Source organism: Zootoca vivipara, chromosome 3 (genome assembly GCF_965207765.1).
Source record: "Zootoca vivipara chromosome 3, rZooViv2.hap1.1, whole genome shotgun sequence".
NCBI lineage: Eukaryota > Metazoa > Chordata > Lepidosauria > Squamata > Lacertidae > Zootoca > Zootoca vivipara.
In genome coordinates this window covers 88,095,279-88,121,878 of record NC_142586.1, presented here as the reverse complement: position 1 = coordinate 88,121,878, position 26,600 = coordinate 88,095,279, and the positions used below count along the sequence as shown (strand labels likewise).

The following is a 26,600-nucleotide window of genomic DNA, read 5'->3' as shown; positions in this document are numbered from 1 at the left end:
AGGTACTTGTGGGGTAGGCACTCCTGTCTCCAGCCTTAAGCTACCTTCTAACTCAGGGTTCCCCAAACTTGGGTCTCCAGCTATTTTTTGGACTACAACTCCCATCATCCCTAGCTAGCAGGACCGGTGGTCAGGGATGATGGGAATTGTAGTCCAAACCAGCTGTAGACCAAAGTTTGGGAAACCCTGTTTTAACTGTGCATGAATCTAGCCATGGGATCCCACAACCAACATGCTTCTTTTTAAGTTAGTAAAATCTGCTATGAAGCTATAGCTAGGTGGGTGGCATAATGGGGTGGTAGAGGTGGCAGAAGTGGTTAGAAAATCTACCCGGAAGCTGAAAGAACAGGAGCACGACTTGTTGGCAAACTTTCTTGTGCCAGGTTCTGGGTGCCCTGATCTATTGGAACAGCAATGTACTTGAAGAGTGATTCAGTCTAATCTTGTGCCATAGAAAGGGGCGGCGACTTTGTTCTGTTCAGCTTCTCCTGTGCTATCGTTAGAGAGGGGGGAAAAAAAGAAAAAGAAAAGAGAAGGCACAGCCAAGTGCAGCTGGCACGCCTCCGGGTGGCTCTTATATAACCTGGGCTCTCCCAGGACACTACCGTTGGAATAAGGTGAAAGATTCTTAAGGAACTCCTTCTATTGCTTGGGCTGCCATTGCAGGGATTCAGATTGCTGTGGTGCTGGGACTGTTCGGAAAAGTGTGATCTGGGATCCTGCCCTGCTCTTGGATGAAGTTAGGAAGCTGAACAGGATGACTTCAGATGAGCTGGTCTTCTTTGTCAATGGCAAGAAGGTAGGGGAGACCCCCCACATTTAATTTTCTTTGGTTTGTATCTCAACCCTTGGATTAACTTCACGAGTTGCAGATTGCACTATCGAGAACTGTGCTCCACATGCAGCTAAACAGCCTTGGGACATTTGTGAAACTGAAAAATCATCATTTGTTAAACAAGCGAACTTTATTGAACTGCTAAAACTTTTCTCAATGTAGAGTAAGGGAGACACGTTAACCAAATGACCAAGTGGAAGGTTGCTGCTATTGCGCTCTCTCTTTTAGAAAGATAGTACAGTATCCAACTTTCTTTTAACCAAAAAATAATAATGATCTGTAATGCTTTTCAGCCTGTTTCTTCCAGAGAATGCTTCTGTTTCATTGCTGAAATAGTAACATTTAAAAAAGATAGACCCCAATTCAAAAAACACCCGCATTTCCTAAACTTGCACGGAATAAAGCAGAGTGGATGAAGGCTGCTGAAAGATGCCCAGTGAATGAAGTGCATGCAAGGAAAACCATGCTTTCTATGTCATTTTAAAAATGCGACTACCTGTAACGTAGATAACATAACTATTCTTAACACCCTCTGCCTGTAGCTTGTCCAGCCAGCAACAAACAACTGAGTGACAGTCCTGGGCAGCTGCTGTTGGACGGATCACCTCCCTAAATTAAATTACAGAAGCAAGCACGGCGATTGCTACAAACCCACAGCGATTTCCATAAAGAGATCAAATGCTAGTGATTACCAGCGAAGCAGTTGCATGCCATGGGTGGGGAGGCAGGTTGTTCCATTCCTTTTGCATTTGAGAGAGATAGAGAGAGAGAGCATTGCAGCTAGTCGTTCCGTCTGACCCAGCAAGACTATGCTTAGGTTAATTTAGCCGGGGCTGCCTGACACTGTGGAGATTTTACTCCAGCCACGAGACTGCAGTACACAAACCGAAACGAATCAGCACCCCCCCTCTATAAATAGTGGTATTAATCTGATTCAGCATGGTGGAATTCTGTTCCTCTGCCCGGGGCTGGAGCTGACCTTCCCGAGCAAACAGATGGGTCTATGTTGCTATTGCCCAGTGGTGTCAATCAGGGCACACCTTTGGGTGCTGGGAGATCCAGAGAGCTTCCATATGCGTTGCACGGTTGGGAAGGGCCAGGGGTGGAGGCAGGGGTTGAGCTGCGGCAGCAAATCACAGAGCAAATTGACTGCCCTGCCCTGCGCTTTGTCCTTTAGTGACTGCAAGGCTGCTGCTAGGAAAGCAGAGTGCTGACATCTGACTGACCTAACATTTGGGCAGGAATCTGGCCCTCTCCGCAGTGTGTGTCCTACAAGTGTCACTCCAAAAAAGTAGTAGTAATGGAAGGCTTAACAGGAGTCAACAGCTCTTCCAGAAGCACCAGGGCACAGTTGGGACCCCATTTACACACCTGTTTCAGAGATGAATTGTACACCTGCAACTCATAGGGTTGAAGGCTGCATGTACCTTGTTCTACCCCTCAGCACCTCTTGCTAAAAGGATATTGGGTGGGCAGGCAGGGCATAGGACCTCCAGCAAATGTGGTGTAGTGGTTAGAGTGCTGGGCTCGGACCTGAAGGACCAGGGTTCAAATCCCCACTTGGCCAGGCACTCACTGTCAGCCCAGCCTACCTCACAGGGTTGTTATGAGGACAAAAGGGGGGGGGGAGGAGAACTAGGTACATCACATTGAGCTCCTTGTAGGAAAGTTGGGATATAAAAGTAGAAATAAAAAAATCTCTTAACAGCTAAATTGGATCAGGCAATGCTGGGCTAGGTGGACCTGTGGTTTGACTCAGCACAGGGCAGCTACACGGTTGCACCATTGGTCAATGTAGCTCAGTATTGTCTGCACTGACGGGCAGCAGCTCTCCAGGGCTTTGGACAGGAGCCTTTCCCAGCCCTCCCTGGAGATGCCAGGGATTGAACCTGAGACCTTCTGCATGCCAAGCAGATGCTCTGCTTCGGAGCCGTGGCCCTTTGTATTTGTGCAGCAGACCTGTGCCACTGCCTCTCTCTGCCATTTCCGCTTGGGTTAGGGCTGCTTCCCACATCGTATATTTTAAACGGCATTTAGATATTCTGACTGTAAGCGCTGTTTGGCAGTGGAACGGTCTCCCTTGGGAGGTTGTGGACTCTCCTTCATTGGAGCTCTTTAAGCAGAGGTTGGATAGCCATCTGCCATGGATGCTTTAGCTGAGATCCCTGCATTGCAGGGGGTTGGGCTAGATGACCCTTGGGTCCCTTCCAGCTCTAAGATTCTAAGTGCAAGCTTGATCACACCACTGTCGTCCCGTTTTTTCTGCATGTTTCTCACCAGCGGTGCGTTTCACAAGACCAGGAAATTGCCTAAGGTTAGTACCTCCAGATAGGCTGGTATTTTACCCATCAGCCCACCCATAGGGATAGCTTATTTTGGTGCATGTGCTAAATAAAGCTGACCAAACCTGCAAGAGGTGTAGTGGTTAGAGTGATAGGAAGCTCCTTCAACCTCACAGGGTTGTCATGAGGATAAAACGGGGAGGTGGAGACCATAACCTGGAAGTTCTGAATACGGAGCTCTGTTGCACACCGTTTGTTCAGATCCTTGCAAACGCGGCAGCCCGTCATTTATGCAATGCTTACCGGAACAGGAGGCTTGAAGTACATATGGGTGGAGCATTGCAACACACCCCCTGGGAATGTTGACCGAGAGCCTGGAACAGAACATAATACCTTGTCCTGCAGCTGGTGAGAAAGGTTACTTCGTCTCTGTTGCCGATAGCCCTGACATCGCAAAAATAACCAGTGCTGTATTTTGCTGCGTGTGACTTCAAGGCTATGGGGCCGGGAGATAAGGGAGAAATGATAAGATACGGCTTTCGCAGAGACACACAATCTACAATGAAACTTCACCAGCCAACTCTTATTTCACGGGCAAATCTGCTGGTGTGTGTCTTTAACCACCTGTTTAATTTATGCTATGTATCGGCTGCTAAGATAATGTCGCTTGACCGCTTATGAGAGCGCAAGATGATTGTAGGTGGAAACTGTCCCCCTCCCCTTAACATCTTGCTCTTGGGGAAATAGGTGTGTTTACCTGTTAACCACATAAAGATAAGGAGCAGTAGCGTGGGGGAGGGCTTGTAAACCATTCATTTACACACTGCTGCCCGGACAAAATGAATTCACCTAGTAAAGCTGCTAGAGCTGTCTGAGGGGGAAGCTGCTATGGGGGCTCTGAAGGGGACTTCCCTTGGAAAAACAGCATAACCCCCCCCCTCCTATGCTGTAGCTCCAATCCTGATGCCCCTCTCCCTTGCTTCAATTTCAAAACATGCCCTCAAAAATGTATGGGGCCAAACTATATGGTGCCACAGGGAAGCCCACAATCTAGGTTCTGAGGTTAATAGCTCTTTGTTGGTTTTCTGTTCTTCCCCAGCTTGTGTTCAGTGGTATACTGCCTCTGCATATGGAGGTTCCATATAAATAATCAATCCAACATTACAGAGAATAGCTGCTGCCATCCATATATTTGTCTAACTCACATTTAAAGCTGAATGAGTAGGTGTCCCCATGTCTTGTGGCATATATGAGTTCTGCATATGATTCAAAACTTGATTGAGTCCAGCGACCAGGATTAAGAAAGCAAGGGAGGAAAAAAACCTAAAAAAAAAAAACTGAAGCACTTTATCCTAAAGCATATAATAGAACTGAGATGGCTTAGTTGGTTAGAGCATGTGGCTCTTAATGTCAGGGTTGTGGGTTCGAGCCCCACATTGGGCAAAAGATTCCTGCATTGCAGGGGGTGGGACTAGATGACCCTGGTGGTCCCTTCCAACTCTACAGTTCTATGATTCTAGGGTAAAATAAGATGAAGAATTCCCATAGTTCTAAGTAGAAAGGGTAATACAGGAACCATAAAAATTGTAGAGCTGGAATGTGTTATGTTTGTATGCCCTGAGTCTTCTGCCAATCTAGGTGATGTAAACATAGAATAAACACTTTTCAGTTGCTTGTGCAGTGGTAAGAGCTAGGAGCACATGATCACCTTATTGCGCATGAGGAAGAAATGTGCTTAGATAATCTGTTAATAATAATCACAACAGAGACTCCATGCCCTCCAGCCAGGAAGAGAAATGCAAAGGAATGTTGTCCTTCTGACCCTAAGGGCAAAGTCTTCAAAATAAAACCTAAGTGTCTATCTAATAAGGGCAAATAAAAGTAACCAGAATTGCTAACAATTGAGGCTGAGCTGGTTGGGATGTTCCTGATTAAGAGTTCTCCAGAACCAACTCTCACCCTTAGAGGTTCTGAATAAATTAAAAGGCAACAAGGAGTTGCGTCAAACTGTGCTCCTTGGCCGGAGCAGGCTGTGTCGTGGGGACATTTGCCCTCATTCCGACTGGTCATTATTAAGTCAATCAGACTTGAAGTCACTGTCAATGCTTCCTGCACTCACTCTGCAGCCCCGCTGGGAGGGAAGAGGATCTCCCAGAAGCATTGTCACCACTGCTAGGTTGATAAAACAGGTGGCAGCAGCTTAAAGCTGGCAGGGCAGTTTTGTGAAACCTCCTGCCTTCCCCAGGGGATGTCAGTTTCAAAAGACAACGTGAGAAGTCAGAACAAAGAAACTGCAAATTTTTACTAAAATATACAAAATGGGACAAACCAGAACAATGAATGCAACCGTGAAGCGGATTAGCTGCAAATTTACAGCCTAATGCAGCCAAACATCAAAACGAACAGGCTTCTAAGCACCATAAAGACGTACTTTTTATACAGAAACATGGGAGAAAATGGCCCAGGAACTTATCCTAAATAAAGCACCACATTCAGTTTGCCACAGCAGTCAGCAGGCAAATGGAACTTTCAATTGCCAGATGTTTCTTCAGTAGCACAGCTTGAAACATTAAGTCCTAGGGTAGGCAGTAGATAACACCCCCCCCAAAAAAGGTGGATGGATATTCTAGTGCTACTTTTAATCATGCCTGTAAAGCAACTTGGATATACAACAATAACATGCAATTCTTTCTGTTTTAGTACAATTTGTATTTTTTTAAAAATAAATATGGGAGGGCTTGATGGAGGCCAAGCGTTGGAAGGAAAGAAGCATATGCATACAGGGGTTCTGTTTCCAAAGAGGAAAGGGATGTGCGCAGGGCATGGAATACCTGGGCATAGCAGGAAAGGATTAAAAAAGAAGTTGCAGAGCAAGTCAAACCAAATGGGAGACAGCTGCACAAGCGGTTATTGTCCTGACATGTTTGGAAAATCAATCTCTTTATTGAGGAATTTCCTCCAGTGTTTCTTTAGAAGCTGCTTGGCACACCTTCTCTTCCTGCTAGAATTCTCCACTGGGACAACAACAACAACTTGTACATAACTGAGCATTCCGAAGAACACAAAGGCCCTCTGGGCCAGCATCCTTTTCTCACAGTAGCCAACCAGACGCCTGTGGGAAGCAGGAACAAAGCACAACAGGACTCTCTCTACCCAGCAATTGGTATTGGGAGGCTTTACTGCCTCTGGCAGTTAATGGAGAATGTCGCCATTTTGGCTACTAGCCACTGACAGCTTTGCCCTTCATGGATTTTTGTCTAATCCTATTTTAAAGTCAGACAAGTTGGTGGCCATAACTGCCTCCTGTGGGATTGAGTTCTATTGCTATAAACCCTGTAAATTAATAAATGGTAGGATTTTGATTATTTGGAGTATTGGAGGGAAGATTGGAGGCCAGCAGAAAAATACAGGCTAAGCTTCCTTTCCAAGCCAGGGCCTCAGCTGGGATCAGAGGCATTCTCGAAGCTACTAACATGAGTTTGACCAAATTGCGGGAGGCAGTGGAAGACAGGAGTGCCTGGCGTGCTCTGGTCCATGGGGTCATGAAGAGTCGGACACGACTAAATGACTAAACAACAACACCACCACCACCACCACCAACAACATGACAAAACAAAAAATAAAAAGTCCTTCCAGTAGCACCTTAGAGACCAACTAAGTTTGTCATAGGTATGAGCTTTCGTGTGCAAGCTCATACCTATGACAAACTTAGTTGGTCTCTAAGGTGCTACTGGAAGGATTTTTTTTTGTTGTTGTTTTGACTACGTCAGACCAACACGGCTACCTACCGGTAACTAATACCATGACAAAAGGTGTTGATGGCCACTGTAAGAGGAATCTTGGGCCTGGGCAGATTGAGGTTGCCATGGTGAAGGGGTGTGTGAGAGAGAAGTGGCAGGAAAAGACTGCTTTTTAGCAAGGTGTGCTGGGAAGAAGGGAGAGAATAAAGACTGGGCTCCAGGTTAGGCTGGCTGGCTGAAGGCTGGCTGGGAGAGATGCCATTGAGTCCTGAGTTGCACTGCCATGGGGAAAAAGTCTTGCTTGAAGTGTCCATGCTGTAAGATCTGGACTCCCTTTCATGCAAACTGAAGGTCTAAAAAGGTGAATAAATCGTATTTCTTAAAGCTAGGACAGTCTCCGCTGCATCTTCGATTCTCCAAAGGAGCACAGACCCTGGGTGGAAGTCCCTGGAAGCTTGCTACCACTCAGCAGAGAGTGAGGGCTGGCACCCAACTTCTGTAACACTATGAACCATGTGGAGAAGTCCTTTGTCCTGATTCTTTCAATATTCAGCTTCACTGAATGTCCCTGAGTTCTAGTACCATGAGAGAGCGAGAAAAAACACCTCTACTCTTTTCCTCCACCCCATGCATAATTTTAACCCCCCCCCCCAAAGGCTGCCATAATCCCCAAGACTGTATGCTTTGGAGGAAGTTGCAGCCATACCTAGCAAAGCTGGGGATTAAATCTGGGACCGCCTGCCAAACCACTGTGCTGCGACCCATACATATGTGTACAACACATGGTTTGTAGGTGCGTCCTTTGGGTTAGCCTACTCGGAAAGCCAGCAAAGGTCATATGCAAGTGGCTATTGCACAAGAGCTGTTTTGTTGCAAGGAAATGGTTAATTTGGCTGAAGGCCGGGAGAGGAATTGGCAAGGCCCAAAGTGTTAAGCCAAGGCTGTAGGAACGGAGGGCAACTTGAGGTGCCACGGAGTCTGCTTTGCAGCAATAAATTTGTGTGCTTCCTCATGCCTGCCTTCTACATGTAGGAAGAAAATTGTGCCATTTTGATCTTGACAAAAAGTCCTGTCCTGATCCTATGGGTTTGCGATAGCTGCAGCGGCAGGAACAAAGGCTTGTAAGTTCCACCTAGAACCTGAGAGGCAAGGTAAACAAAGGAAAAAAAAGCCACTTCAGATGTTGTGAGGCAGATTTTAAGCTTTTACTGCAGGGGTCAGCAGCTGGGTGTCCAAGAGCATCAGTTTGCTTGCCAGTACCTCGTACGGCACCCATGAGAGGTGTCAGTAAAAATCCCCTCAAAAAAACTACAATGCATGAAAGTGCCCATAGCATAACTGCTTTTATTATTACTTACTATTGTATTTTATTTCACTTGTAAAGTGCCCAAAATTCCCCGCCCTCCAACCACCATACATATTTTGAAAGATAAGTGGTACCTGCCCCTGTATGTTTTGTACAGACACAAAAGGAAAAGCAAATGGGGAGGGAAGAGGGAAGCAAGCACCGGAGTGGCTGCTCTTTCACTGGCTAATGGATAGGACAATGCTGGTTTTCCCTTTGCCCTTATAGCCTGCCTTTCTGCTCAAAGAATACAGTACTCATGGTAGCTAGCAAGACTTTTAGAAAAACTAGTAGAGCGTGGTGCTGATAACGCTAAGGTTGTAGGTTCGATCCCCTGCATATTCCTGCATTCCAGGGGGTTGGACTAGATGACCCTCAAGGTCCCTTCCAATTTTACAATTCTATGATTCAACAAAATAGAAAGGGGGAAAGGCACTTGGAGCTTCTAAGAAAATACCACTGCATAGGACAGAAATACCACAATATAGTTATTATCATACTATTATTCCATTATTATTTTTTTACAATTTTATTACAAATTTCTTAGTTTACAGTCACCCAATAACAATAGCTCTCCGGATGATGTACAAAATTAAACAGGTTGAAAATCACAATTCCCATAAAACAAGAATCCATTAAGCAGCAAATGAATAACAAACAACCTTTCCAAAGAAAAGATCTGTCAAGTCAAACACCTAGTTACAGGTAGGTAGCCTTGTTGGTCTGAGTCGAAGCAAAATAAAAAAATTCCTTCAGTGGCACCTTAAAGACCAACTAAGTTTTTATTTTGGTATGAGCTTTCGTGTGCATGCACACTTCTTCAGATACACTTGAAACAGAAGAGTCAGACCCTTATGTATATACAGAGGGTGCGGGGGTGGGGTGGGAATGGGTGATGGGCTGATGGGAGTGGTAAACCTGTAGATGGCTGTTAACGACTGCTGATGACTGCAATTGGTCCTGCGGGGAAAAAGCAAGGGCTTTTACCACTCCCATCAGCCCATCACCCATTCCCACCACCCTCTGTATATACATAAGGGTCTGACTCTTCTGTTTCAAGTGTATCTGAAGAAGTGTGCATGCACACGAAAGCTCATACCAAAATAAAAACTTAGTTGGTCTTTAAGGTGCTACTGAAGGAATTTTTTTATTTTAAGTCAAACACCATAATACAATTTCCTAGAAAACCAAAGGGATAAATCCTGCAGTGCTAAAATAACCATGCCATAACCACAGCATAGGGACCCAGGTGGCGCTGTGGTTAAACCACTGAGCCTAGGGCTTGCTGATCAGAAGGTCGGCGGTTCGAATCCCTGTGACGGGGTGAGCTCCCGTTGCTTGGTCCCAGCTCCTGCCAACCTAGCAGTTCGAAAGCACGTCAAAATGCAAGTAGATAAATAGGAACCGCTACAGCGGGAAGGTAAACGGCGTTTCCATGTGCTGCTCTGGTTTGCCAGAAGCGGCTTTGTCATGCTGGCCACATGACCCGGAAGCTATACGCCGGCTCCCTCGGCCAATAATGCGAGATGAGCGCGCAACCCCAGAGTCGGTCACGACTGGACCTAATGGTCAGGGGTCCCTTTACCTTTACCTTTAACCACAGCATAATGCAGAGAGCTCTTTTGTTTGTTTGTTTAAAATGATGGTTTGGGAGATTTACTGACAACCCTCAGAATTTTCTGACTTCCCAAAATACTTTCTGATGCTGGTGACGCACTGACTATAGCCCATGCGTGAACACATATCTTAAGGAAATAATGTTTCTTGTCTTCCAGGTGGTGGAGAAGGATGTGGACCCGGAAACTACTTTGCTAACCTACCTTCGAAGGAAATGTATCTGATGTCAGCCGGCATGTCCTGTGTGCGATTATAAAATGGTCGAGGCATAGTTGTATAGATGGTCCTGCAGAATTTGAGCTTTGCCTGAATTTAGAATTGGGCTCCTGCTAATACCATTTCTCCTGCCATTCCTACATCTGGTACCATTCCCAGTTTCAATGATGGTTCAAGACTGAGAGCAAAAGCCTAATATGTGGAGATGGGCAGTCTCTCTGTTGTACCAACCACCCCCCTTTTTTTTGGCTTCTGTCAGATTGGCTCTGCAATGAGTTGAGCCACCTACTCCCATGACCCACAACTGAAAAACAGCTTGGCCTATTTCTGAGCAAATTTGACTTTGTAAACGAGTCGGTCTCCCTTGCAGACTTGGAAGCTTCCTGGTTGCAGTAGTTGACAGCAAGCCATGGCTAGAGGGGAGGATAGTCTCTCCCAGTCCTGTCTCTGATGCCAGGGAATGAAGTTAACTACTTTTCTCAAGGCCTCATGGTCCAGTGCATGGCAACACAACATGCCAGGTGCTGAAATAGGTCCCTCCCTCTCCCCTTTTTCCTCATGGTTTGGTCCTGCTGGGTATTGGTTTGGGAGGGGAGTTGGATAATCAACAGATGGGTAGATGAAACAAAAAATAATAAAAAATTCCTTCCAGTAGCACCTTAGAGACCAACTAAGTTTGAACGGCTGGCTGGGTGGTTTGGAGGAAATACCTCTCTGGTTTGGATTAAAATTGCAGCAAATTCTGCAGTGCTTGGGGTTCATAAGTGGTAACATAACTGATTTTTAGGGCCCAACTATTTGTTTTTTCCACAAAAAAAGGGCTGGCCTCTATTTTCATGGACAAGTGGCCATGTAGTGCTAACTAGATTAAGAATACTTTTAAGGTGAATATCATGAATTTTTTTTCCATCCAAAGATATGTGCTAACATCCATAATAATCTTTGTCGGAACTAAACATCTATAAATAAACTATGTTGGGGAAGTGATGCCTAAATCTGATGTTTCTCTAGCTGGTCATGTGTTGTTAAGAAGTAAATATAGCATGTGTTTGTAAACACAATTCTACATTTCTTTTTCACTGGCAGATCCACTCCAGCAATTAAAAAATGTATAATTCATATCTAGATATTTAAAACCATTCTTCTGTACTTTTGTATCAGCTGATACATTTATTTGCACAAGCAAAAATAAATGAATTACCACTAACTTTGGGCCTGTAGGAAACAGAAATGGTTTGGGAGGATGATGAAAAAACCTTGGCCACAATATGTTTTTGTTGTGTCCTAAGAAAGTGTTGGATAGTCCTAGACAAATTGGATAACTCAATCTTTTATTTACTCTGTGCATCTGGAAACTGAGCCTGCTATAAGAAGCAGTGGCTGTAGATATTGAAGAATTTCTTGCTCTGTTGGTACGTTTCCCCTTAACTGCCATACTGTTAGTGGGCTTATGTGGAACCAAGCTGGGCTGCGGAGAAGGTGGATGTGGTGCCTGCACTGTTATGATTTCCAAGTTTGACAGATCCCAAAAGAAAACCATGTATCCTTTGAATGGCAAGTGATGAGATGGGTGAATGGGTTTCTAATGCAGGTATCTGGGAGGACAGATTCTCAGTGGGTGGAAAAAAGGAATTGTGTAGAGTCTGTTCCTCCCATAGATTTTCAAATGCATTGGATAACTTTGTTTGCTCTGTTCCTTTGACGGGTGGCAGAAATTCTGCCTATGATTGGGAACCTGCAGCCCTCCAGAAATTCTCGGTCGCCAACTCCCACCAGTGCCAGCCAGCGTAGCCAATGGTCAGAGATAATGCGAGTTGTACTTGAGCAGTTTCTGGAGGGTCGAAGGTTCCCCATCTCTGGGCGATGATCATCTAGGACAAAATGCAATTTATTTTTTAAAAAAAAATTGCCGTAATAGCTGCTTGGCACTACATTCAAGCCTCATGCAGCTCCACAATATGCCGACTGGGTCTTCCTTTATGAGTCACAAGTATATCTTCATTCATGTGGGAGTAAGCCCCACTGAGGACTTGCTTCTGAATAGACATGGTGCTTAGCATGTGCTGTTAGTCTTCCTTTTAAAATGCCAAGAATTGGGGCTGGCTCACACCACAATCTCACTGTACAGAGTAGGGGGAACCAACCTGGTGTTCTCTAGGTATGGTTTGGCTCTCAACTCCCATCAGCCCCAGCCAGCATGGCCAATGATCAGGGAGGATGGGAGCTGGAGTCAAGTAATTTCTTGGGGGGGGGGCAGCTTCACCACCCCTGGCCTGTGCAATCCTTTTGGTTTCCTAGAAATGGCAAAGCACATGATTGTGTTATGGCACGGCACATCCAAATGTTTTCCCCCCTGCTGCTATCTTGATTTCTTAGCTTTGGCATCTGATAAGGGCGCTTATTAAAAACCCACTGGCCTTCCCCCAATTTGTTTGCTTAGTAAGATTAATGTTTGCTCTAATGTAATGGACAGTTTTCTGCCAAAGTTCAGCAGCAGTATACTGAGTGAACCTAGTCTTCTCTTGTTCTCTTCTTAGCTCATCTTCCCTGCTTCCCTTCCCTTTGCTCTGTTTCTCTTCACAGCAGCACAAACTTAATTTGAATCTTTAGGAGTTCATAGCCAACCCTTTTTTTATTATATCAAACTCACCCATTTTCAGAATGTTGCCTTTAGTAGTTTGTATAGTCTTTCTTTGGAAATGATTGTCCAGCATTTTGGGGGTTGGGGAACTGGCCGACTTTTTGGGTTTCCTGTGAAAAGAGAGGTGTATAAGCAGTTTTATATGCCTGTTGTCTTTGTCCATGGAGTTTGGAAGCTACGAACATGAGTTTGACCAAACTGCGGGAGGCAGTGCAAGACAGGAGTGCCTGGCGTGCTATGGTCCATGGGGTCACGAAGAGTCGGACACGACTAAACGACTAAACAACAACAACATAAGCAGTTTTCAGAGCATGAATTCCTTTCCTGGGTTGAGAACCATGTGCTCAAATGGAACGTGGGTGTATATCTGTGCGCACATCCAATGTGATACCTACCTGTAGTGCTTGAGGAGTGTGTGTGGTATCTTCCCATCCATCTCACAACACAAGAGGCACAGCAATCACTCCCATCCTATGTCTTGAGCTTCTAGTTGCATAGAACACCTTGCAGCCCATGACTCCTATCTGGGTTGGAGCCCAAGTTGGATTTATACCACTTAGGCCATATACAGTACACCTTCCTGGCTTAAAACAAACATCCTTTAGTATCCTTGGGTGCAAGATCTGAATTCCTTTACTGTAAAGGAATTCCATGTGCTGCTCTGGTTTGCCAGAAGCAGCTTTGTCATGCTGGCCACATGACCTGGAAGCTATACGCCGGCTCCCTCGGCCAATAATGCGAGATGAGCGCGCAACCCCAGAGTCAGTCACGACTGGACCTAATGGTCAGGGGTCCCTTTACCTTTTACCTTACTGTAAAGTAGCTTGCCACTTCTTTTCTTATCTCAGGCTGCAGCTCTCTCCTTGCATCATTTATACTGTTATCACCAGGTTGGTCACTGGCTTTATTTTTGGGTGAAGACAGAAGCAAAGCAGAAGCAGTTCCACCGTCTCTCTGTCGCCCAATCACATTTCTCAATCTTATCCATGCAGAGGGCTTGCTACTCGTAGTTGGCCCGCCTTATCTTCTCCCTGCAACCATTGATTACTCCTGTGTTCTCTCCCTTTGCGATTTCCGCTTTCTTTCCTTATGCATCTCAGCTCATTTGTAAGCTGCTTACAATTGTTTCTTTAAATGCCTCCCATTTTTCTTTCTTGTTGGAATTGTCTGCCTTTGTGTCTTCAGTATTTCACCTTTAAGAAACTCTCATCCATCTTGGACTCCCTTCTCTTTGAGTATTTAGAACATGGGATCTCACTCAGTTGTTCCTTAAACTTCTTGAAATCAGCCTTCTTGAAGCTCAAAGTGTATGTCCAACTACACTCAGCTTTCCCTTGCCTCTGTATCATGAAACTCAAGAGGACATGATCACTTCCTCCCAAGGTTCCCAGTACTTCCACTTCATCAACCAGTTCCTCCCTATTGGTCCTAGATAGATGGTCCCCTTGTTGCTTCTTCCACTTTCTGGGAAATGTAATGATCAGTGAGGCAATGGAGGAATTTGTTGGACCTTACATTCTTTGGCCACCTCATGAGAAGAGAAGAATCCTTGGAAAAGACCCTGATGTTGGGAAAGATTGAGGGCACTAGGAGAAGGGGACGACAGAGGCCGAGATGGTTGGACAGTGTTCTCGAAGCTACGAACATGAGTCTGACCAAACTGCGGGAGGCAGTGCAAGACAAGAGTGACTGGCGTGCTCTGGTCCATGGAGTCACGAAGAGTCGGACACGACTAAACAACAACAACACATTCTTGGCAGAGTTCCAACTGATATTGGAGTAGTTGAAGTCTCCCATGACTACTATATCTCCTTTTTGAATGTTTGGTAATCTGCTGTAGGAAGGCACCGCCCAAGTCTTCAGTCTGGCTTAGAGGTCTATAGCAGACACCTATAGTAAGGTCACTGTTGTTTCCCTCTCCTACAATTTTTACCCATATACTCTCAATCTGTCTTCCATGCTGCAGGTCATGGATCTCTTTACAAGTATACACACCCTCTACATATAATACTGAAGCCAGAGGAAATGGCAATGTGCACACAGCCTAATATGCATACCTTTCTGCAATACTTGCTTGCTAGGACAACTTGCTTCTGACCAATGTTGTATGCGCAGTTTCAGTACAAGCCAACAGCCAACAGCTTTCATTAGTGTTACCAGCAAGCAATTTTACAAAGTGAACAACTTCCTTAACTCATGGCTCTAGACATTTTTCTGCAAATGCTTGTTTATTCCCTATCTGTGCTCTCCACCATGTAGCAGTAACTACCATTGAAGGCATAGGAAGCACTAAGACAAGGCTGCACCCAGTGCAGGTAAGGTGTGGAGTTGAACCCACATTCTAACAGTCCCTGGCCTTCCATATTACCTTGCCCAAGGCACAGTGAATTGCTAAGCCATTTGTGTTTTGTAAGCCCTTTCCCATTCAATTCATGACACCCAAGGAGCTAGCTAAAGGAAAGAGGAGGATGCTCTCTAGTTGGAGAAAAGTATATGGTTCACCAAGAGTAGATACAGTTCATCAAGATGAAGTCATTGCACCCTTCTGAGCTATTTGGTAGTCATCTTGGGAGCAAAGCAGGGGTATGCTTATTACATTTACTGATGGCACCAAGTTGAAAAGTTAATGCAACTATGTATTGACAAACTATGCAGGGTGAATTGGGAAGTCTCACGGGAAAAATGGATACTGCATGAAACCCATAGCAATAGTACCAAGATTGTGCTGTTGTGGGTAGGAGTATGAATGTCCCCCCCCCCCCAAAGTTTCAACCGATGAAAGAAGAAATATTCTAGTGATTATGGTTGAGTACATCACTACTGGCAGTGAATCCTCAAATGAAGAATCTGCATGTGTTAGGCACGTGTTTAAGCATGGAGGGATAAAGCACAATTACATACCACAGTAGATTTGGTTAGTGATTACGTAAGAAATTAGGCCTCTGAACTCTGTGCCTTCTTTGGCAAGACGTTGTTCAGTCCTGGATCATCTAAGGGGGCCATTGTCATACTAATAAGAGCCTTTTGTCCTTGCATTCTCCCAGGAAAGAATAGCCAAAAGCCATGGGTCTCAGTGTGGCTTCTGCACTCCTGGCATTGTTATGTCCATGTACACGCTCCTTCGCAATCAGCCTGAACCCAGAATGGAAGCAATTGAAGATGCTTTCCAAGGTGAAAGGTTTTTGAACCTTACTAATTTTGTCCAACCCCCACGACACAACTATTTTTTGTGGAGGGGGCTGCATATATGATTGGAGAAGTGATGGGCTGTTACGTGCTCAACCTTTCATCCTGGACATTAAGAAAATAAAACCAGCTACCACCTTGGTGGTGGTGGGAATGGCCCTGTCATTGTGACTCAGCAGAGTATGTGTGCCTTTTTAAAATAAAAAGCTAGCACACACCCCTCATGCATTCCAATTAGACCTGGCATCCCCAAACGCGGCCCTCCAGATGTTTTGGGACTACAATTCCCATCATCCCTGACCACTGGTCCTGTTAGCTAGGGATCATGGGAGTTGTAGGCCAAAACATCTGGAGGGCCGCAGTTTGGGGATGCCTGAATTAGACTGTCCTTGCTGATGGAATTAGATCAGTGCAGGGTGGGGGGGTGGGCGAATCATCTTATATAGTTTTTAAAATCGCAAGGGAAAATACTGCACAGAATTTCGTCATCTCTTTTACCATTTGACCCTCAGATAATCCTTGTAAGGTAGAGAGCTTACAAGGCAAAATTTATTAACTAGTAATGTAGCAGCAAAGCTGGGCAAACATTTGGAAAGGAAGTTTGGCAAACAATTCAGGTCAATTCTGTGTTACCTGGAGGTTATGGTTGTGGTGCCATTTGAGATTGGAACCCCATATTCAAAGTTATATAGAACCACAATGATACTCATTTCTCTGGGGGCGAATTCCCCTTTTGGATATCCTCAGGAAGTTTAATGTCCTCCATGGTAGAGCAGAGCCAAAATAAATAACATTTTTTTCTTGTACATCCTTAAGTGACTCCTAACCTCTGCAACTTGATTTGGTGATTCAGGAAATCTCTGCCGCTGTACTGGATATAGGCCCATTCTGGAGGGTTACCGGACCTTTGCAAAGGTAAGAAGCCAGAGATCAAAATCATTTCGTAGACTTAGGCTAGCTTTTGATCAATGCCAATGGATTATACACCTTAAATAGAAAAAGTTGATCTGCTGTGTCCAATGTTAGTCCTACTCTGAGCAGACCCATTCATATTAATGGTTGTACGTTAGTCATGCCTTTGAATTTCACTGGGCCTACTGTGAGCAGGATGAACATTGGATACAACCCAATATGCTTTCACTCCTCCAGTGCCTATTCAATTTTTAGCAATCTTGCAACAAATGTTGTTACAGCAAAGGTGGAAAACATGGCACCCTCCAGATGTTGTGGGACTCCAGCTCCCATCCACCTGCTGTCTAGCAACATTTGGAAGGCACATTCCACATTGCCTACCTCTGCTTTACAGAGCTATCACTTCTAATTGGAGGGGCAGGATTTGTTCTAAAGTCTGGATTTTTTGGAACAGATCATGATTCTTGGAGGAGTTCTGGTGCAAACTCTATTGAAATTAATTTGGAATGTGAAAGAACACTCTGCCTTTTCAGGGCTCCCATTCATTTATGTAGGACTGGGGCAAGAAAACAACCTTGAAGATGATATCCCATGTTGGCAAATTTATTTCAGACTGGTGTTCACTTCATTGATTTAAGGCTGTTTAGGGAAAGGGATACTTCAGAAAGGAGATGGTATGAGAAAATCTGGATTGAGGGAGGGGAAAGTGTCTTTAGGCAGTGATTTGCCTAAATCCGTGATCCACAGTTCCCCAATGCATAATAAACACACGGATACAGGTATTTAGGTTTATGGGTTCAAATAGGCCACAACTTTATTGGTTACAGATGTGAGTGGTTTAGCTTGGGCATTGGGTGAAGCCAGGCTATATCTTGACTCCTGCCCATGTGCAGGGAGTCCATCTAAGGGTAAACCACCAATAGGGGGAGCCCTATGATTTAAATCAAATAGGGGGACCCGAGGGGTCCCCGTTGGGGTTGCGGCATGGCCCTAGCCCATGTCTGGGCATCAAACAGAATCCACAGCCCCGGATCCCTTTAACAGGATACCCTTAAAGAGGAGGGGGGCAGGCGGAGGCTACAACCTCCCCTCCATCCAATCAAAGGCTTACCCAGTGCCTAACCTCACAAAGCTGTGATGCTTGCTATAAGGTAGGCGAAAGCCAAATGACTGGTGCCAATTTGCCAAGTGGGAAAAATCCCCACGCGGCCCCAACAATATGGCGGCTGACATTTGTCCATAGCAAGGTTGTGTCATAGAAAAGCATAAAAAGAGGGTGGGTGGGTTGGGAAATCCTGTGAAGGGCACGAGAGGAGGGCTCCCCGGCCACGCCATGGTTTAAGTTTCCCGTGGCCATGCCTCCCGCCAGCATTGATTGGTCAGCAGGACCACCCAAGGGCTTGGCTCTACCCAGCTCCAGTGACACAGCCTGGACAATGATGTGGAGGGCGCCAATTCTAGCCCCTCGCTGGATCACTGCAGGGGCCTGGATGCCTGGCTGCAATGCCGCCCACCTGGAAAAGGTGAGCGGACTTGTAGCAGAATTCCATACGGACTATGGAGAATTAATGGAGGTATGGGAACCTTACTTTCCACATTTAATCAATGGATGAGCCCCAAATCTGTATGGTTAAATGGTTTCATTAGTAAATGTGTTAAATTAATATAGCTTTGATGGAGCTTAATTTGAAACATTTCTTTCCATCTAGGATGGGGGATGCTGTGGGAATAAAGTTAATGGTCTTGGTTGCTGCATGGCTGGAAAGCAAAATAATGTGGTAAGTTGGTTAATGGTTTAATGTTGCTTGTCTCTTAAACCCCTCATATATTTCCAAGAAGAGAAAGTTATTATTATTATTATTGAGTGATGTACTTTAAATCACTGCAATTAGGATATTTCATACCTGTCTTTCCCCAAATCACCATTGCAGGTTGCTGAGGGTGCAGAGAATTCTGTTGAAGAATTTCCTAGCTCCCTCAGAACTACCAGGATTCTCTCGGGGAAGGGAGAATGACTATTCAAACTGGTTTTAAATTTTGTAGGTTATATTCTGAGATTCCTGTGTCAGTTTTCAGGAAATTAAAGTTACTGGAAAGTATTAGAATTTCAGGAGCTTAACTTGAGACTAAGCGCCACTAAACATACCCAGATTTACTTTCAAGTAAACATGCAAATGATTATGCTCTTAATATGCTATATGATTATATATTATGCACCAACCATCACAGCTCTGACTTCACTCATTGGCTAAAAACACTGAAAGGTGGGAGCAGCTAGGCAGGGTCATCTCACAAAAATTACTTGGAAGGTTGCTTGAACATTTTGCTTCATAACTTTCTTTCTAGAAGGGTCAGAGACTTAGGGATGAATTCAGCAACATGCACAAACATTTATGCTTGTCGGATGGGCTGATCCCCCTTTCCTCCCCTACATTCTCTTTTGGGGGTACTCCTGACCCTTCAGAGTGGAATGGGAAAGGGATCCGGGAGAAGGACAGGGAAAGCTGTGCTGCACTGGTATCCCCTAGTACAACGCATTAGTTGAATCTGGGCCTTACTTTAAAAGAAGAAGAAGAAAAGAAAGCCCAGAGTCTGGGGTATCTGCTGACTATGAGTCTGGTATAACAGTACCCCAGGACATGCCTCTTGGCATTCCTGGATATAAACATAAGTCTGCAACCATATTCACATCTGCCTGGGAGTTTGCTCTATTTAAAACATACTTATTTCAGTGGGGCTTATTCTCAAGTAAGCAGGGTAAAGACAGCTGTATTTGTTAGGATTTTCTCTGTTTGTAATGGTCTTGAAATATACTCGGAGATATACATTATTTACACAATGGGCTTTGCGTGATTGGCTACTTCAGGGCTGCACCTGTGGGCCAATCAGTTTGTGGATTGACTTCTGCCAGCAGCCTGATTGGCTACTCCTGCAGGCCAATCAGGTTGCGGATTCACTTCTGCCACCCGCCTGATTGGCTGCTCCTGCAGGCCAATCAGGTTGCGGATTCACTTCTACCTGGAGTTGGATTGGGTGGCTCCTGCGGACCAATCAGACTGCTGATTCTGGATCCTATTGTTCTATGATTCAACTCAGTACATAACAGGTCTTAAATAGTGTGTGTCCTTTTAAATCTTTTATGTGTATGCCTTATATCTTAGTAGTTTCTGTTTTAAATGGAAAGATAGAACAAATGACATTTCATCTCCATGTAAGAAAGTTCCTGGTTCCAATGTTGCTCTTTCTCTTCCCTCCATTATAGGGTCAGGGTTGCTGTGGAGAAAAAGCGAACGGCTGTTGCATGAATGGAAAAGAGGACAATACTGTAAGTGCCCCAAACCTATTACTGTAGTTCCTCTTCTTCCATCTTCTTTTGTTGAAATAAAGTCCCTTCCGCCGTAGGAGGAGGGGAGATTGTGGGCACCACGAGCCCTCACACGTGCTGGGGGGATGGCTGCCATCCTTCCAGCCCATTGGCTGGCTCCCAGACGCGGCGCTCCCTTGGCGCGTCCAATCCGGATGCTCTGGGGGGGCGTGGCTTGCTGATTTAAGCAACCGCGCGGCCGGGATTCAGCCTCTCTTACCTGACCCACAGCTGCCTTCACAGACTGCCAGCAGAGCGGGCTGGAGTCGGATATAGATGGTTAGATCCAATGCCTAAGCCAATACCTCTCTACATCCGTTATCAATAAAGTTGTGGCCTTTTCACGCCCATTAACCTTATGCAATGTGTCCTGTGTCTTATTTACTCTGGGAAGGATCGGGGTATCGCCACACAAATATATAGAATATCAAGCCATGCTTAAGCAAAGTACAGATGAAGCTATACCTCTATTTATCGCTCTTGAAATGGTTTGCCCAGCAGCTTTTGGAACATATTGAGTCATCTCTGAGGGAGGGAGCTTAACAATGAGCTGAGCCCCTTCCTGTATCTTGTTGGGAGAACTGGTTGTGAATGGGAGTTAGCAGAAGCAGTGTACAATTTAATTAAACTGCAGTTGTTCTTGATGGGTCATGGACGTCCTCTGTGGACCAAGGTGCTTCCATGCTATTGATGTAATGTGTATCTATATAGCTATTTAAACCATGTTAAGTATATTAAAAAGTTAAATGGTCATTATTAAACAAATATTGTGATTGTTTCAAGTCCTTTTTGTAGCAAGGATTTTTTTTAAGTATCACTATGAGGATTTCACTACTGCTCTGTGTTGGGCTAGTAATATTGATATGTTTTGTATAAGGCATACAAATAGTAATCTTCTTTAACAGTGAGAAAAAATATATATGCACTAACCAATGACAATTTCTTCAGGGATTGATCTCCTCAGAGCTGTTCAATCCATCTGAGTTCCAGCCTTTAGACCCTACCCAGGAGCCGATATTCCCACCAGAGTTATTGGTAAGAACGTTCTCTTCTCATGACTTCCTTGTGGTGTTCCTCCTGCATGGAAGATTTATGTATCCACTGACTTCTGTGCATGGGCTGAGAGCACGTTGAGATGATGCACTGTCTTGAGACAATAGACCATGAATTCACTTCAGCCTCTGTAGTTTAAGCAGTGAATCACTTAAACACAAGTGGGGAGAGGGAGAGTCAACAACCATAGGCAAGATTGAGCCATTGATCTTTCAGCTTTGGGAAATATAGTTGTACACAACAGAAGGGCTGTTATCCCTGGGAGTTTACAGTTCCATAGGGAAAAGCACTTCCTATGACCCAAGATATGAAGCAATGGAGAACAGAACAACTTGTAATTTCATGTCTGTGTAGACTGGAGTTGTTGCATCGGAATAGCAATCCTAGGATAGCCTTGGCACAGAGATATACAACTTCTTAACTGCCTTTCTGTCTTGGTCTTTCCTCATGAAGTTCCTGGAAATGGACATATGATTATTATTATCATTCCAACCGGCCTGTGGGGTAGGATATTCTGAGGTAGTGAGTGGCTGAAGGCGTCCACTGACCTTGAGTGATGGTTGTTAAGCTCTGCTGGTCCCCTGGTCATTCATTGTCCTTGCCTTGGTGGAGGATGCTTATTTGTGTCCATATAATTGTCTTCAAATAGACACTGAGCACAGACAGGGGAAGGGGCAAAGCTCAGTGGTAGCAGACCCCAGGTTCAGTCTCCGGCACTTCCAGGTAGGACTGGGAGAGAATCCTGTCTGAAATCTTGGAGAGCTTCTGCCAATATGTGTAGATGACACTGAGTTGGATGGACCAATGGTCTGATTCAGAACAAGGCAGCTTTCTATGTTCCTACATGACAGGTGGGAACCACTGCCAGTTCACACCCACATCTAGATGGTGGGACCAACCTGTGCATTCAATATGATGTTGAATGATTTGACAGGTGCATGGTCTGGTTGACTTTTCAGTTCACATCAGTTCGCCTATAGGAGAAACAGGTCAACAGATTATGCCATAGCTACAGCCTTTCACCTTGCAGCGAGTCGTCTGGAGAGACCGGGGAATTATGTCAGAATGTTGTTTATTGATTATAGCTCAGCTTTTAATACCACCCTCCCGGACATTCTTATTAAAAAGCTGACGGATCTGGACCTTCCACCTGTGACTGGATTAAAGACTTTTTGAGGGATCGGACACAAACAGTGAGGATCGGGACTGTTACATCTACCTCCCTGAAGTTTAGCACTGGCACCCCACAGGGATGTGTGCCTAATTGCAGACAGAAATGAAACACCATACAGGGGGGAGGTTCAAAAAGTATCTACACGGTGCTTAGAGAATAACTTGCACCTAAATATTAGTAAGACAAAGAAGATGGTGTTGGACTTCTGGAGGAAGAGAGGGGAACTTGCCCCGTTGTATATCGGGGGGGGGGGCAGTGTGGAGAGAGTCTCCTCCTTTAAATTCCTGGGAGTTTACCTTAGTAAAGACCTCACTTGGAAAATCAACATAATTCAGGTGGTCAGAAAGGCCCAACAGAGACTCCATTTCCTCAGGGTCTTGCGAAAGAATAATGTTAAACAACAACTGATGAACTCCTTTTACCGGTCCACAATATGAAGTGTCCTTTCATATTGTATCACAGTGTGGTATGCTGGCCTGACAGCCATGGACAGAAAGTCTCTACAGAGGGTGGTGAATACAGCACATGATATCATGGGCTGTCCCTTGAGCCCGCTAGATGACATCGCAAGGGATCGTTGCCTTAGGAGAGCGAGAAAAATTCTCAGGGATGACTCACACCCCAGGCATCACCTCTTTAATCTTCTACCCTCAGGCAGGAGATATAGAAGTATAATCAGCCATACCAACAGGCTAAAAAAATAGCTTCTATCCGTGGGCTGTTAGGCTGTTGAACGAAAAATAACATCGCGAAATTGACTTGCGAGGTGGTGTGTTGTTTGATAAGAGATTGAGTGTTTGGGGGGCAGGCTCGTTTAATTTCATTGTACACAGGTTGTACAATGACAATAAATGTATTATTATTATTATTATTATTATTATTATTATTATTTTATTTGAGTACTGGCAGAAAAACACCTGCTTAAGGGTCAAACTACGTACACAGGACAATCATACTCCCCCCCCCTTAAGCAAATTTGGAAGGTCTCATTTTCTTTATGAAGGTACATGGAATAAGAAGTGGCTGAGGTTCATAATCACAATGATCTGCCCAAAAGCATTGGAAGGTTAAACTTCAATGACTTTTGGAAGGCTATTTGCTACATGTATATTGAAGGACAAGGTTACCTTGTGGTGTTGCTTTCACCTAAGATATGGTTTTGTTTTGCCCATGAAAACTTTGCAACGCACTGTATCAAGGTGTGACACACCAAAGCACAACAATAACAGTTGACAACTTCTAACTTTTCTGCTACTTGTCATAGCTTTATGGTTTCAGTCTTGCTTCACCATAAGAAGAATCAAACAGAGCCAAAATTCCTTGCTCCTGTGCCAACGTATTGTGACTTGAAGCTAAATCTGGTATTGTTTCCTCAGACTCACACTGACCAGCCTCAGAAGCAACTGTGCTTCAAAGGGGAGCGAGTGATGTGGTTTCAGCCCTCAAGCCTCAAGGAACTGTTGGTGCTCAAAGCTCAGTATCCAACTGCCAAGCTTGTGGTGGGGAACACTGAAGTAGGTAAGGAAAGAACTCAGTTTCTGTTTGAGTTTTTTGTCAGTACTGTGCAATGCTCGTCCATACTTCTGCTTGTTCCAGGCCTAGAAAACACGGGTCTGAGCAGTTTGCCCCACTGCTTTCCTTGGGAAAATCCACTTTTTACCTCTAAATCGGAGCAAATGTCAATCCATGGAAAATCTGATTGACATTTGCTCTGATTCAGCTGTAAAGAGCAGGTTTTCCCTGGGGGAAAGTGGCAGCACAAACAGAAGTATGAATGAGGCCTTAAATTGCCTACCTGGTTAAGAGTTTACCTATGCCTTTCTTTAAACCATCTTAACAGATTGCCCTGCCTCCATTTTAAAAGTTGAACTTATTTTAAAGGTATAATTGATGTAATCCATCTGGAGCATAGGAAACTGTCTTATCCTGAGCTGTACCATTGGTCCATCTAGCTCAGTCTTGTCTGACACTCACCGGCAGCAGCTCTCAAGAGTGTCAGTCCTTCCCAGCCATGCCTGGAGATGCCAGGGATTCAACCTGGAACCTTCTGCATGCAAAGCATGTAGTGCCTGAGATTGGCATGAAGAATCTGAGCATGCCCCCACCCTTGGCCAGGCTCCTGGCAAACTGCACATTCCAGTGCAGATGTTGGGGCTTCCAGAACAGTTGGTTCTGTTACCCTCTGAAAGTCTAGAGGCGACCTTTTACGTATTTGAAAACAATGCACATTTTAGGTAAAGAGTGGAAAGTGGCCAAGCTAATTAGATCTCCCGAACACCATCCCTTTCTAAGTCTCTATTGTCCCCATTCTTGATGTTTACCTCCGTGGTTTGCTAATGCCATATTAGATAGAATGTTGTGATTTCTCTTAGAAATCAAACTGTGTGTGTTGAGGCAGTGTTTGTTGACTTTTCTAGCTGCAATGGAGAAGCCATTTGGCTCTTGACCTTAAACTTCCATGGCAAAACAGTGCAAATGCTTTGTGGGGAGATTGTTCAGGCGAAAGCTCTTAAGAGTCAATATAGATACCGTCATAGAAACAGGCTCTGGTGGGCTGGGCCTGTTAACTAACAGCCCTGCTCTTTCATTGGTAAACCTGTTAAGTCTGGCCGGCTGCCATGTCTGCATTGACCTCATTGGATTGTGTTTCCTTGAGGTATTGAAATGCGGTTAAAGAACATGCTGTACCCTGTGATCATCGCACCAACTTGGATCCCAGAAATGAACTCCGTTCAGGACACAGAGGAGGGTAAGTAGCAACATGCTTATCGCCTCAGGAGACAGGCCGTGGGCCTGAGGAATGTGCAAGGAAAGACTTTTAAGCAATGCAAAGGATTCTGCATGTTGATTTGTCACTAATTAGGTCCACAGGCCTGTCCCCCGCCCACTGCTGATCTAGTGAGTAGGTGGATCCCCTGCTCTGATACCTTCTTTGTTCCTGAAGCCAAGGTGTACCGATTGCATTTATGTAGGCAGTTCCAAAATGAAAATAATTGTCTACGTTGCATATGATTAGTGAGCATGCCGCTGAACAAACCGCCTCATTTTTTTCTTTAAGGGAGTGAACCCCCATGTTGCAGTGTGTCTGTGTCTGTCTGCGCTGATACGGTAACACACCCAGCACAGCATAGATTCAGCCACTCCTTGCCTTTCTCGCCAAAAGTGGGACATCTGAAATAGTTTCCTGCCTCTGCATCCTCTAAATGTGGCAACTGGCTCAGTGGTGGCTGGTGCCCATTGGGGCTGGTGGGGAAGAAGGCAGGGTCTCACCTCCTGGCTGGTTGTAAGTAAGAAGGCAGCCAGGTAGCTGGGCACTGCCTCATATGGCCAAATGGACCAGTCTCCATTGAACTTGACATGCGGACAGCTTTAACATCCTTTAACCGTTCTTAGAGCTCCTGGTGCCCCAGGAACTCCCAAGATATAAGCTGAAGGAAATAAAATGCTTCCAAGAGCCTCTTTGTTTAGAGAACTTAAAATACTACCAAGGCCTGCCAATGCCTCAGGGCAGCTCTTTCATCTTGAGAAACTACGTTATAGCTACCAGCCAAACCCCTCTTGTGTCTCTGCTTTTCCAGGAATTAGTTTTGGAGCCTCTTGCACTCTGAGCCACATGGAAGAGGTTCTGCAAAAAGCGGTGGCTCGCCTTCCTCCTTACAAATCAGAGGTGTTTCAAGCTGTCCTAGAACAACTGAGGTGGTTTGCAGGGCCTCAGATCCGAAATGTTGCTGTAAGTGCTCTCAAGACCTTTTTTTTTCTTTTGGTGTGAGCAAAGGCAGCTTTCAGGACAGTTGTTCATTGAGAATTCATGCCAATACACTCACACAAAACTTGCACAAGATTATACAGTGCCTGTGCCTGTTACTCATTCATCCTGATGTGTTCGCGTGGAGGTTATATGACATTGACAGCTAGCAGTTGCTATGCTGCAGTTTCCAGTGCAATTTTCTGTCACTTTTTTGTGTGTCAGATGACTCACAGTCAGAAAAGTGGGACAATAATTGCACTGAAGTGCAGGCTAGTAATTTGTTTTTGTTTTGTTAAAAAAAATAAATAAACAGCCTATCTGGAAGTGTGGAAAGACTCAAATGAGAAAATAGCAGGCAGGCATGATATGCCCTTCCTTTGAATCTTGCCTTGCCTTGCAGTTTTCCTTCCAGTTTGACTCTAGGCCCTTTGCACATTACTCATGAACGGGCATTATAGGTGAGAAGTGCTGGAGTTGGGCAAAAGCA

At 44.9% G+C, this 26,600-nt stretch overlaps 1 protein-coding gene across 7 annotated transcripts in view; it reads left to right on the top strand.

Moving 5' to 3' along the window:
• Positions 1-606: 606 nt before the first annotated feature.
• Positions 607-26,600, top strand: part of XDH (xanthine dehydrogenase) — a 72,424-nt gene continuing 46,430 nt past the window's right edge. For 3 of the 7 annotated variants that reach the window (XR_015949120.1, XM_088666623.1, XM_035111472.3), the window contains exons 1-12: positions 607-799; positions 9,978-10,035; positions 11,479-11,575; positions 14,883-14,991; positions 15,721-15,847; positions 16,716-16,777; positions 18,484-18,552; positions 20,037-20,099; positions 21,087-21,173; positions 23,742-23,883; positions 25,022-25,114; positions 25,944-26,095. Coding sequence is in view for 5 of the 7 variants with exons in the window: in XM_088666623.1 (XP_088522749.1) it covers positions 758-799; positions 9,978-10,035; positions 11,479-11,575; positions 14,883-14,991; positions 15,721-15,847; positions 16,716-16,777; positions 18,484-18,552; positions 20,037-20,099; positions 21,087-21,173; positions 23,742-23,883; positions 25,022-25,114; positions 25,944-26,095 (1,101 nt within the window). In the remaining 2 variants the exon portion in view is untranslated. Of the gene's footprint in view, positions 800-2,927; positions 3,150-9,977; positions 10,036-11,478; positions 11,576-14,882; positions 14,992-15,720; positions 15,848-16,715; positions 16,778-18,483; positions 18,553-20,036; positions 20,100-21,086; positions 21,174-23,741; positions 23,884-25,021; positions 25,115-25,943; positions 26,096-26,600 lie in introns of those variants that run through there. The other 4 variants (XR_015949119.1, XM_088666620.1, XM_088666622.1 and 1 more) reach the window with 3 other exon arrangements.